This window comes from Staurois parvus, unplaced genomic scaffold, assembly GCF_062004578.1.
Source record: "Staurois parvus isolate SC_StPar_1 unplaced genomic scaffold, SC_StPar_1.0 ptg000114l, whole genome shotgun sequence".
Taxonomy (NCBI): domain Eukaryota; kingdom Metazoa; phylum Chordata; class Amphibia; order Anura; family Ranidae; genus Staurois; species Staurois parvus.
In genome coordinates this window covers 6,199,880-6,212,401 of record NW_028317910.1, presented here as the reverse complement: position 1 = coordinate 6,212,401, position 12,522 = coordinate 6,199,880, and the positions used below count along the sequence as shown (strand labels likewise).

The 12,522-nt window shown below is 39.4% G+C and overlaps 1 protein-coding gene across 15 annotated transcripts in view; it reads right to left on the bottom strand.

Moving 5' to 3' along the window:
* The window catches only part of ERC1 (ELKS/RAB6-interacting/CAST family member 1), a 352,762-nt gene that overhangs the window by 84,675 nt on the left and 255,565 nt on the right, over positions 1 to 12,522 (bottom strand). For all 15 annotated transcript variants that reach the window (XM_089671795.1, XM_089671801.1, XM_089671796.1 and 12 more), the window contains one exon: positions 8,386 to 8,546. In XM_089671795.1, coding sequence (XP_089527921.1) covers positions 8,386 to 8,546 — 161 coding nt within the window. The remainder of the gene's footprint in view (positions 1 to 8,385; positions 8,547 to 12,522) is intronic.

The following is a 12,522-nucleotide window of genomic DNA, read 5'->3' as shown; positions in this document are numbered from 1 at the left end:
AGATAATGAACCTGTACTTAGTTTCCTGAAAAGCAAGATGCTGGTACAAAAAAGCATCTGTTTATTTATTTCAATTGGCTCTATATAATGCTTTTGTGCTTTACAAAGCAACAGGACGAAGTGGAATCTTCAAAAAATTCCAGGAAGAGATCATCACGGCCCTTTTGTATCCAGAAGGTGCTATGCCCCAAACCCACAACCCAGATGCAGTTAGTTGGCTGCATGAGAGGCATTTTCCCAATGCCATTCCTGGTACCCTAACCCAAAAGGCACCCCAAAAAAAATGTGTCTGTAGCAGACATGGAATTAGGCATGACACCCGCTTTTTTTGTTCCTCCTGTCCCGACAAACTTGGTCTCTGCCTCAAGGACTGCTTCTGTCGCTACCACACACTAGTGGAGTATTAGTATAGGGTACAGCATGGCACAGATCAGGGTACATAATTTCACAGGGTCTCGACAGATGTTACGTAGTCAGGAAACTGGCTATCGCATTTGGAGAGACCCAACAAACTGTTTAAACAAAAAAAAAAAGTACAAATCCCAAATTTTTTTTCACATTTTTAAAAACCAAAAATAATTATAGTTTTTTTGTTGTTGTCGTTGTTGCTATTGTTCTACTGTTACACTTTTACTGTTTTATTGTTACTGTTATTGTTTGTGTTTTGTTAACCATTGCTGTTTTCTTTACAGGAATGCTTTCAGCTGCAACATCGACCTGTTTATTCTGACAGCAACAGGAACTTGCTCTCAGAATATACATAAGTCAGTGTGGGCAGCGTTGTTGGAAATATTTTATAATATTTGTTGGCACATTTCATGTGTGCCCACCATTAAAAGTGGGTGGATGCAGGGAGGTATATTCTAATGGTGGACATACCACACACTTTTCCTGGCAGAGATATTTCAATTAAAATGTTGTTTTATTGAGTTACTGTTTAATTGTTAACCATTGTTGTTTTCTTTGCAGGAATGTCATTCAACTGCAGCACAGGCTTGTATATTCTGACAGCAACAGGGTCTTGCTCTCAGAATATACATAAATAGGTGTGTGCAGTGCTGTTGGATGAGATTTTTAATCCGCAGTTAAAAAAAAAAAAAAGTATATATGCCAAAGCATGAGGGCCTGGGGTGGCCAGTGGGTGGATGGTGCCTACGCTTTGGCATATATATTTTATAATATTTGTTGGCACATTTCATGTGTGCCCACCATGAAAAATGGGTGGATGCAGGTAGGTATATTCTAATCGTGGGCATACCACACTTTTCCTTCTTTTTTTCATTTATCCCACAGGCTGCATAAAAAAAAAAAAAAAAAAAGAGAGAACACGGCATATACACCCAACAAGGACCAGCGACGTACTGATACATCACTGGACTTTGAGTTGTTCTATCAGGATGATGCCAGCAGCTACAGGCATCATCCTGGTATATTTTTTTTTCATCCGGCTTTGGGCTTTCATGTAAAAGCAATCCTAGTGGCTAATTAGCTGCAGGATTGCTTTTACAAGCAGCGGGAGAAGATGCCCCCCCTCCGCCCCTGCCTTCCACGGCCTTCTCGGGCAGTCCCGTGCCATCGGGGGAACCTGAGAATGCAGCCACTGTTTCTGCCAGCTGACCATAGAGCTGGCTGGAGACCGGAATGGTACCCACATCTCTATAGTCTAAGAAATCGGAAGCTATGAGCATTTAATCACTTCAGTTTCGCAGGATATAAACAGCGCCATTTGTAAATTGGGAAAGCATCTGATCAAATCGATCTTGGTGAGATTAGATAATGTAAGTGCAGAGGAGACATCTAGAGTCTGATGGACCTCAGATTTCTCCAAAAAGAATATATGACAATGCCCATTGAAGTTATAGGGGATATTTGAATTCCCTGTGATAGCATTAAAAGTGATTAAAAAAATGAAAGAGACAAGTTTAAAATAATTTAAAAAAATCAAAATGTGCGAGAGTGTTGACCCCGTGCCAGTATATTAACAGCAGTTGCACCATGCATGTGAGGTATCCCCATGAACGTCAGGTCAAGGGCAGTAATTCTAGCACTAGACCTCCTCTGTAATTCTAAAATGATAGCTTGTAAAGACTTTTAAAGTGTTGCCTATGGATATTAAAAATGTATGCAGTTTGTCGCCATTGCACGGGGCATGCACAGTTTTAAAGCATGTCATGTCATGTCATGGTATCTATTTACTCAGCAAAGCATCATCTTTTATAAGTTACCAAATAATTGGCCAATATATTGTGTTTTTGTGCATTAAAATAAAAAAAAGTGTATTTTTTTCAAACAATTTGAGTTTGAAAAATCGCTGCGTGAGTACTATGTGACATAAAAAAATTGCAACACCGACCATTTTATTCACTAGGTTGTCTGCTTTAAAAAAATATATAATGTTTGGGGGTTCAAAGTAATTTCCCATGTGAACAAAAAGTGTCAGAAAAGGCTTGGTCTTCAGGTGGTTAGAAGAGTGAGTGATGTGTGGCATAAACGTATAAATCTGGGCATAAAATGCCCACACTCCCCCATATTACCTCTTTTTGTAAAGTAGACACCTCAAACTATTTGCTGAAAGGCATGTTGAGTCAATAGAAGAATTTCCAAAATGATCAAAAAAACCCCAAACTTTTTTTTATTTTTTTTTACACAAAATTGTTACTTAAATAATTTATTGCTCACACATGCCATGGATGTATGTGGAATTACTCCCCAAAATACATTCTGCTATTTCTCCTGAGTATGAGGATACCACATGTGAGAGACGTTTTGGCAGTCTAGCCAAGTACAGGACCCCAAAATCCAATAAGCACACAATCAGGCTTTTAAAGGGCTTTATTTTCTCATTACACTTACTGACTACCTATCACTGTTTCGGAGGCACTGAAATGCCAAGATAGCACTAAATCCCCCCAAATGACCCATTTTTGGAAAGTAGACACCCCAAGGAATTTGATAAGAAGCACTGTGAGTATTTTGCAGATCTCATTTGTTGACACAAGTTTTGGAAAATGAAGAAAGAAAACAAAAACATATTTTTTCTTTTCTTTTTTATATTTTAAAACCTTGTGAGAAAAAATGAGATCTGAAAAATACTCAGCATGCCTCTTTTTAAATTCCTTGGGGTGTCTACTTTCCAAAAAGGGGTCATTTTGGCAGGGAGGGGGGTTTGGTGCTATCCTGGCATTTCAGGGCCTCCAAAACTGTGATAGGTAGCGAGGAAGTGAAATTAGGAAGTTACACACCTTCAGGCTTTCAAAGTGGTCATTGGATTTCAGGATCCTGTACAGTATGTGGCTAGGCTCCCAAAAAGTCTCACACATGTGGTATCCCCATGCTTGGTAGAAGTAGCAGAATGTATTTTGGCTATAATTATACATATATCCATGGCTTTTGTGAGCAATATATCATTTAAGTGACAACTTTGTGTAAAAAAAAAAAATGTTTTTGTAATTTTCCAAAAACTTGTGGAAAAAAATAAATCTTCCATGGACTCAATATGCCTCTCAGCAGATAGCTTAGGGTGTCTACTTTCCGAAAAGGGTTATTTGGGGGTGTTTGTACTGTCCTGGTATTTTACCACCTCAAGAAATGTGATAGGCAGTCAGAAAGTAAAAGCTGTGTAAATTCCATTATGTATACCATAGTTTGTAGACGCTATAACTTTCACAAAAAGCAATCAATATACACTTATTGGGATTTTGTATCCAAAAACATGTAGCAGAATACATTTTGGCCTAAATTTATGATGAAATTTGAGGTTTTTGGATTTTTTTATGACAGAAATGAGAAAATATCGGGGGGTTTTTTTCAAACTTTTTGGTCTTTTTTTGTTTATAGTGCAAAAAATAAAAAGCGCACAGGTGATCAAATACCACCGAAAGAAAGCTCTATTTATGTGAAAGAAAGGACATAAATTTTGTTTGGGTACAGCTTTGCATGACCGCGCAATTGTCAGTTTAACTAGCGCAGTAAAGCAAAAATTGGCGTAAATTGCTGTAACTATACCATAGTTTTTAGACAAAATAACTTTCAAACAAAGTAGTCAATATACACTTATTGAGATTTCTTTTTACCAAAAACATGTAGCAAAATACATTTTGGCCTAAATTTATGACTAACTTTGAGTTTACTATATATTTTTATAGCCGAAAGTAAAAAAAATACCACCAAAAGAAAGCTCTATTTGTGTGAAAAAAAGGACATAAATTTAGTTTGGGTACAACATTGCATGACTGCGCAATTACCAGTTGAAATAGTACAGCGCCTGATAGCAAAAAAAAAGGTCTGGTCATTAAGGGGGGTAAATCCTCAGGATGACAAGTGGTTAATATTTTGAATTAGATTTCTGAATATCAGCAATAGTAGCATATTTTGAATGCATAGAAAGCACTCCTGAGGAAGGAGACTTTGAAATGAGTCAGATGCAAACATGTGCAAACATTGTTTGTAGCTGCAATATATGTATTATTATGGTTTTTAACCAATTCTTTTAACAAAAAATGTTTTTACTAATAAAAATGTGAATAATTTTTATATCGCAATATGTTTTGGTTGGTGATGTAGCCCTTAAAAGTCTAATTTATTAGTTGGAACTTGGGGGGGGGGATCCAAAGTCGGAACAATGACTGCTGACAATAGAATAGAAAAGAATGCAGTCTATTTACTAGAGACCAGAGACATCGCCAAGAAAGCACATCCTACCCATCGACTAGAGACTGTTAACATCACTGAGAAGGCAGCCTATCTATTCACTATAGACCAGTGACAATATTGATCTTCATCCTATCCATTCACTGGTGACATGGAGAATGCAGCTTAGTCATTCACTAGAATAGATAAGGTTTATCAAAAAGAAAACAAATGGACTCCTTCATCCACACATTCGAGGTGCATGAAGGAATCCTCTCCTGCTGCGCTATTACGTTCTGACAGTGGGGACCCCTCTGCTGTAAGAATACATGGATCTCTGCCCTATGACTTACCATTTGATTTCCCTGCTTAGGGTGGATTTAAAGATATTCTCTAAGATCTGTTCCTCCAGATTGCTACTGCATTGGGAAGCAGAACTGAAAACTACATTCTCCCAACTTCAAATGGATAAGATTATCCTTTTCGATAGCATGCAAGTACCAAGATGGAGGATATAAACTCTTAACTAGTTGGTGCAGGACCCCTGCAATCCTCCGTCACATGTTCCCACATGTTACTGGCATTGTCAAGAATCAGAAGGCACCTTATTTTCCATTCATTAGAGTGCAGTGACATTGGAGTCTATCCATTCAGAATAGGATGGTGACATAACTGAAATGCAGCCTATCCATTCATTGGTGACATTGCTGAGAATGTAGCCTATCCAATCACTAAAGTCATGTGACATCACTGAGAATGTAGCGTATCCAATCAGTAAAGCCAAGTGACATCACTGTGAAAACAGCCTATTCAATCACTAGAGACCAGTGAAATCAATGATATACACTCAACACTGATTAGAATTTGCAACCACTTCCAGGCTTACTAAATAAAGCAATATAGAGAACAATGATTGGTTGCTATGGGTTACTGCAACTTTCATAGTCTCCTAACTTATAAATTTTCTTTTTTATACCTTGTTGACAGAAAGGCAGACGGACTCCTTGTTCAGCTCCATTTACATTCAGCTCTGCAAATTTCACTCCTCTGTGTCTCCCGTTGGTGTCTCCACGCCTCATTAATAAAAGAATCCCTCCAGCCGTCACACAAGGCTGCAACATTATAATAATTTGCGGCTTGGAAGAGATTGCAACTAATAATTTGTAGCCCTGGCCAAGGAACTGCCACTGGACGCTGAGGAGGAGTGAGAGGGGGATTATTAGAAATCCTGAAAATGGATGTAAATGTTGGGCCGAGGCCGAGTCAGCTGGGAAACACGTTCAAAGTCAAGCGCATGTAGGGTATGGACACACTGTGGAGAATACCTCATCACAAACTGAAACATTACTGCATAGAACCCCCAGCTGTTTATGGAAAAGCTGAAAAAAAAAATATTTTTCACTTTACCTTTACACCACTAGCCAAATAGACCAATATGTATTTGGAAATGTAATCTATCCACAGAAACACTAAATACATACAACTAAAACCTTTTTAAATATGCGAAAATGAACCATAAAACTTATACAGGTGCATGCTTTGAACAATGCCTGTACTGACCAAATATGTAAACTTCCTATTTTGTTTAAAAAAGCTGGTTGGCTAGCTGTCATCCTTGGCTTCAATGTTTTGTGAATCACTGTACAATTACGTAAAACTGAATTTCACTTTGCTGTTGCATCCTCTGTGAGCTGGGGATCGGTAGAAGGTACATATGCCGCCTGGGGTAAGCAGTCTCTCAGGCATAGATATCAAATCCAATGAGGTGGTGACAAACAGTGCAGTATTTATTGGTGATATTTACAAAACTATTCACAGGTGCTGTACAGTGGTTTAGAAAATGAACAAGGCAAAAGCATAGCCATATCCCAGCACTGACTACACAAAAATACAGGTCCTAACAGACTGAGCAAGACTACCACTTGTCAGCCTCCACATATACAGCTTGTTAACTTTTACCAACCTTTCAGCTCTCTCCCACAGGACACAGGTCTGATCCCCAGGCCAAGAGCTCTGGCTACAGGTTCCAGGTGAGATTAAATTCCCAATGGAGAGAGGAGTAAACCTTGCATTAGACCACGGATCAGAAATCCCTAAATGTATGAGAGGAACCTGGGAGACCTATAAACTGCAAACAGGACTTTCCCAGTCTCCCTCTGAGACACTCTGCTACACCTCTTTCCAGGTCAATGATTAGAATTTAAAACAAAGACAGTCCAGAAACTAGCATTTCCAGAAGAAGCTCTATAACAGCAGTCTACCTTTATTTTTCAAGTGGAATGTTACATTAAAGTGGCTATACTGTTGCTGTAGTCTGTAAAAAATTAACAGAATTTTTACCCAAAACCTGTCTTTAAAGCTGATGTTTATTCTGCTTATATTTTGCCTTTCCTGGTTCCTCCCAGTCCCCTCATTAAAATGCTAATGCTATAATTAAATAAAATCTGTTTTCAACACATACCTTATTTTAGGCCCAGTGACATCATCACTGGATCTCTGTGCTTCTTTATGAAATGCAGGCAGATCATGGCTGGAGGAAGGGGCCAACAAGGTGCTCTACATAGCTTTTTGAAAACATCACAGCACTCTAACTCAGTACTCCTCTTAAGAGTCTTCAGCCCAGATACAAGCAGTGGGCTAACATAACATACTAAAATGCCTTGGTGGGTTGGTGTCAGTTTGGAGGAGTGGGTGTTCCTAAATAGGCTGCATTTGCATACCGATAGGTAAAGCCCAGATGTGATACTGAGCCTCTGTGATTGAAAGAACTGAAATCTAATGAATGAAAGGGGAGGGCGAGCAACATTAGGCTGGGGAGGAAAGCTAGATGATGATGGGCATACACCAGCAAGAAAATGAAGCAGGTTCTATCTCACTTGCTGCAGCTTCTAATGGATAATGCATGCAGTGAAATGAGAGTAAGCAACTACAGAACAGGAGAGGAGCATAAGGCTGAAGGGAAGAGTGGAGTCTAACTTTAAAGTGTATCAACAGGCAGTTTTTTTTTTTTTTTGATACAGTGAGGATTGTTAGAGACCCTGCCAAGTTTTTTTGCTGACCATTTCTCATTGGAGAGATTTCCCTTCACTTTTTATACCACAAACACAACAGGAAGTGACAGGAAATATCTCCAGTTAGGAGAAATCCTCTCCTAAACTGTTTCATTGTAACAGGTATTCCCAATGGAAGATTTACCACCACCTGTTCCAGTGACAACTTACAAATGTTGGATTTCTTATTACTTTCTGTCCTAGTGACAGTGGTCACTAGAAAATGTGAATCTTCCTGTAGGGACATAGACAGCAATAAAAACCTTGCAGGGGCTCTAACCTTTCCCCCAATTAATCCAAGATATAATACGTTTTTCTTTTAGATACCCTCATAAATCAATATCTCACAGCTTGCCAAAAAGCAGATCTAGAGTTGAAAAGTGAATGTAGTTGTGGTTAATCTGTCTGTTTTTAATTCGTTTCTGCATGCTCACAGATATTTTTATGCTTGAGATCATCAGTCCCCAGTTAATTGACCTGCCAAGGAGCAGAGAACGCTAGAAGGGCATGTTACAAAGTCAGGCTTCTTTCTTATCTTTCACTGCCCTGTACTGATGACCAGTGGTGATCACTACTACATGCTAGCCTACACTACAGACCCAATGTTGGGTCATTAGGCCATTATGCTTGGCTTTTTAGAAAAATCCATGTGTATACTTTTCCCATCAAACAGGGATTAGGGATTTGGGAAAGAAGTGAATCTTACTTCATCTCCAGCACCTCCTCCAGGTGTTTGCGGCGTTCGGCACGTAGACTGGTTAGGTGGATCTCCTTCTCGGCCAGTGACTGCTGCGTGGAGGACAGTTTGGCTTTCATGGACTCCAGTTCCTGCTTTACCTTCTCCATCGCCATCATCAGCTCCTCCACCTTACAAAACACAAGATTCATGCTAATTATAAGAGAAAGAGCCATGATTTCTCCTAGATTGTAAGCTCGAAAGAGCAGGGCCCTCGAACCCCTCGTGTATCACATTGTATTGGTATTGTTCTGTCACATGTTCTGTCCCCTTTGTAATGTACAGCGCTGAGCAAACTATTGGCGCTTTATAAATACTGTATAATAATAATAATAATAATGATTTTGTTACTTTAGTGCTCACTATCCTTATTACACCAACAAACTACGCCTATCTTTATAGAGGATACTTGGCCATACACATTTATTCTAATGTCTTCTCCACAATCATACATGTTCTCCAAGGCTGGTTTCAGTCAGAATCAAAACAACCCACCAATCTGATTTTTGACTGTATGAAGAAGACCCAAACATTCCACAAGAACAGATAAATATAGTACAAACAAATGAAGGCCGACAGAGCCCTGGTGGGAAACGGACACTGCTGACCACTGAGCCACCTAAGAGATCATTACCTGTCAAACAGCTGCTGAGAAAGTTTTAATAAATTTGTACAAGTTCCTACCTGAAAAGGGATATCTGACATCCAGACAGTTTCAAGCACAGCTCTGGGCTCAATAACAATAAGCAGCCCCCGTCATGCAGGTTTTAATAATGCATCTGGCAAATCTGATACTTTACATGCCAGGATTAGTACAGCTTCCGCTGTACTTCCAGGCCATGAGGATGTAAGCACTACAGGTCTCAAAGACCACAGAACTACTGTTGTTTCTGCCTCCCTCTCCTACAAGCCATTCACAAAAGACACAGCTCCAGGCTTCATTTGAAGCTGAATAGCCAGGAATAGAGGGAGGCAGAGACAAATGATGGTGATATCTCCAAGACATAGGCGGAGGTGCTATGTAGTTCATGTAGGTAAATTGGGCAGGGATGATAACACTTGCTAGATAACATGCAGAGAGTACAGGAAGTTAGATGCTCACTGGATTCATGAAAAAATAGTTTTGCCCTTTTTGGCAAGACATAACAAACCACTTTTTATGTATATTTATCAGACCAAGGGGGCAAAAAAACTCCCGGGATGTTTATTGTTAGCATTTACATACACTATTTAAAATGCAACAGAACTAGAAATAAAACTGGCACTTTGTGCACATGCAAGCAGCTGAAAGGATGAAAAATATAAACATGAACCTGTTAAGAAATTTGTAATTGTGGTGAGACATATTGTGTAGCCAAAATGATGACAACCCCTACTTCCTGGTTCAGCTGTGGAGTGTCTTTCAGTGTCACCTGCCTGCTTCCTGGCCAACAAATCCATATAATTCGATTGGTGACTCACTGTGTAATAAGCAGACATGAGACATGGGAAGTTGTAAGGTTTCTTTCAGTTCCTGTTGAGGTGTATGTCCAATTAATGGTTTCTTTTTTTGTTTTTGCATTCGTACCTCCACAAATGTACTAGGGCGATGCCTCTGGTTGTCACCTTCTGCAAAGCATGGTGGTATGTTATGAAAAAGGGTCATGTGCAATTTCAGACATGTTAAAGTATGCTGGCAGCTTATTCAGTTTGTATGGGTGATCCTAACCTAACAGAAGTCAAAATGTGATGTTAAAGCAGAACTATAGGCAAAATGTTGTTTTTATATTTTGGATACAGCAAGGGATTATAACCCGTCAAATTTTTTTCCCACCATCTTTTTTCCATTGTGGAGATTTTCCTTCACTTCCTGTCCCATAGCAAAACAGGAAGTGAGAGGAAATCCCTGCAAATTAAGAGAATTGCTTGGGGAGTCAGAGGTCACCAGAGCTAGTGTCCCCATTACAAGATTTCCCCTGTATTACTTTTCTGGCGACAACCCAAAATTTGGGGTTTTCTTTTACTTTCACTTTCAATGATAAAATGGTAAACAGAACAAATAGGGAGGATGAATGGCCCTAATGGGGACACAGACTGCAACAACTGACAGGTGTTCTAAACCACCTCCGCTCTATCCAACTAAAAATAAAAAAAAAGTTTCACTTTTAGATATACGGTAACATGCATTAAAGCACAGTGAAGAAGTAAACTGTCCCTTACAACCCTGGTGACAATGGTTTTACCAGACAGGAAAAACAGCAAAAAAAACCCTCAACACAGACAAGAATAAAAAAAAAAAACACTTCTTTAGAAGAGTGGGGGACGGCTAGAACCCCTGTCAGATTTTTATTTCTGTCTATACCCGTTATTGTAGATTGTCCCCATTTCCTGTCTGATTAAAGTGTTTCAATGTAGGAGCAAGTAAGAGAATATCACTCTTAAGGAGTCCAAGGTAGCAGTAAAAACTGACAGGGTTTCTAATCCTTCCTTACTATATACCAAAAAAATGGTTTTGGCTGGACATACACTTTAATGAGACATCCAAAAAAGTACATAAAACTAATTAGGTCTCATGTAATAGTTGGATACATGAAACTTTATTTCTTCACAATTAAAAAAACAAAACAGTAAGGTTATAAGACCCATTCTGTTTAGCAATTTGTCTACCAACTCCAGTCAGATTTATTTTGTACTTGAAACAAAAAAAAAAAAAGACACATTTTGCACTTGCTGCAGCTTATTATAAAAGAAGTGTGCCTGAATGCCTGAGCAGGAAGGGAAGTACACTCATGTAATATGGAATTAGAGAATAAAAAAAAAAAGACCTGATCAAACTGTTAATACTTTGAAGGGAAAAAGTCAAAAGGTATAGCTAGACTCTCTCTACGTGCCAGGTTTCTTGAACTCGAGAGGCTGCGTAGTTTATGCACTGTGCCTGACCACCTCAGCGGCTAGAGAGGGGAGAGAAGGCCTTAGCAGACGCACCAGGAACAAGAGTGTGATTCACGGGACCCATAATAACCCCCTGATTATGAGGTAATTATAATTACAGAGGACTTTGGTTTCTACACGCCAAGGTCGCCCAGTGAATAAGAGCTCAGTCTATAAAAGTGAATGCATTGTGAGCGACTTGTCCTTTTTCCACGCGGCCCAGCAGCTTCCCGCCATCACCCCTCACTTATCCCCAGAGCGAGGTGGGATAATAAGACGCCGGATGATTTCAGCCTGGCTGCCTCCTGGGAAGCCAGAAGAGGATCTAAGAAAGACAGATGGGGACAGAGTGTGGACTGTCTTCCCAAGCAGTGGTCATCTGGGTTTCTTTCTGACCTCACCGCTTTAATTACATGGGACATCATAGGCAGGTGGAACACAGGACCAGCGCTGAGAGTTTGTCGGACGTGATAAGGTGTGGCTGCCTGCAGACGCCCAAAGTTCGTCTGTCTATGTATAGTTCAGAAACCAAGAAAAGGTAGACAGCCTTACAAATGGCTAAAAATAATCTAGCAGAATTTTTTTTTCTCAAAATTTTGGTAACTCAAATTTTCCAAACATGCATTCTGAAATTTTAAAATACATCTAAAGGTGAAACCTTTTTTCCCATCTTGACTGAAGTAGGTGTAAGTGCAGCTTTTCAATCTGTGTACCACTGAGGATATTTTCTTTCATTTCTTGTTTTGTAAACCCAACAGTAAAGAGAAGAAATCTTTTCCAGTTGAGGGAATTTTTCTTTAAAGCTGTTGTCATCAGAATCGGTGTCTCCATTGAAAATGTTCCCCTCACAGTTTTACTAACAATTGAAAATTTGTGATTTCACATCATTTTCTGACATATCTCAGTGTGTGGATTGTGCTGGTCTTTTGTGCATCCAAACCAGCTCAAATTTGGTGCCTTTACTATAAACAAGAATGTGCAGGAAAAGCTTTGTTGATGATTCAGTATGGGCTCACTCACACTTCTCCATTCCTGTGTGTTGCGTTAACATACCTGCTTTACCTATTGCAATTTTTATCCCCTTCATGACCAGACCATTTTTTTGCTATTCGGCACTGCGCTACTTTAACTGGCAATTGCGCGCTCATGCAACACTGTATGCAAATGAAATTTATAAACATTTTTTCACAAACGTTG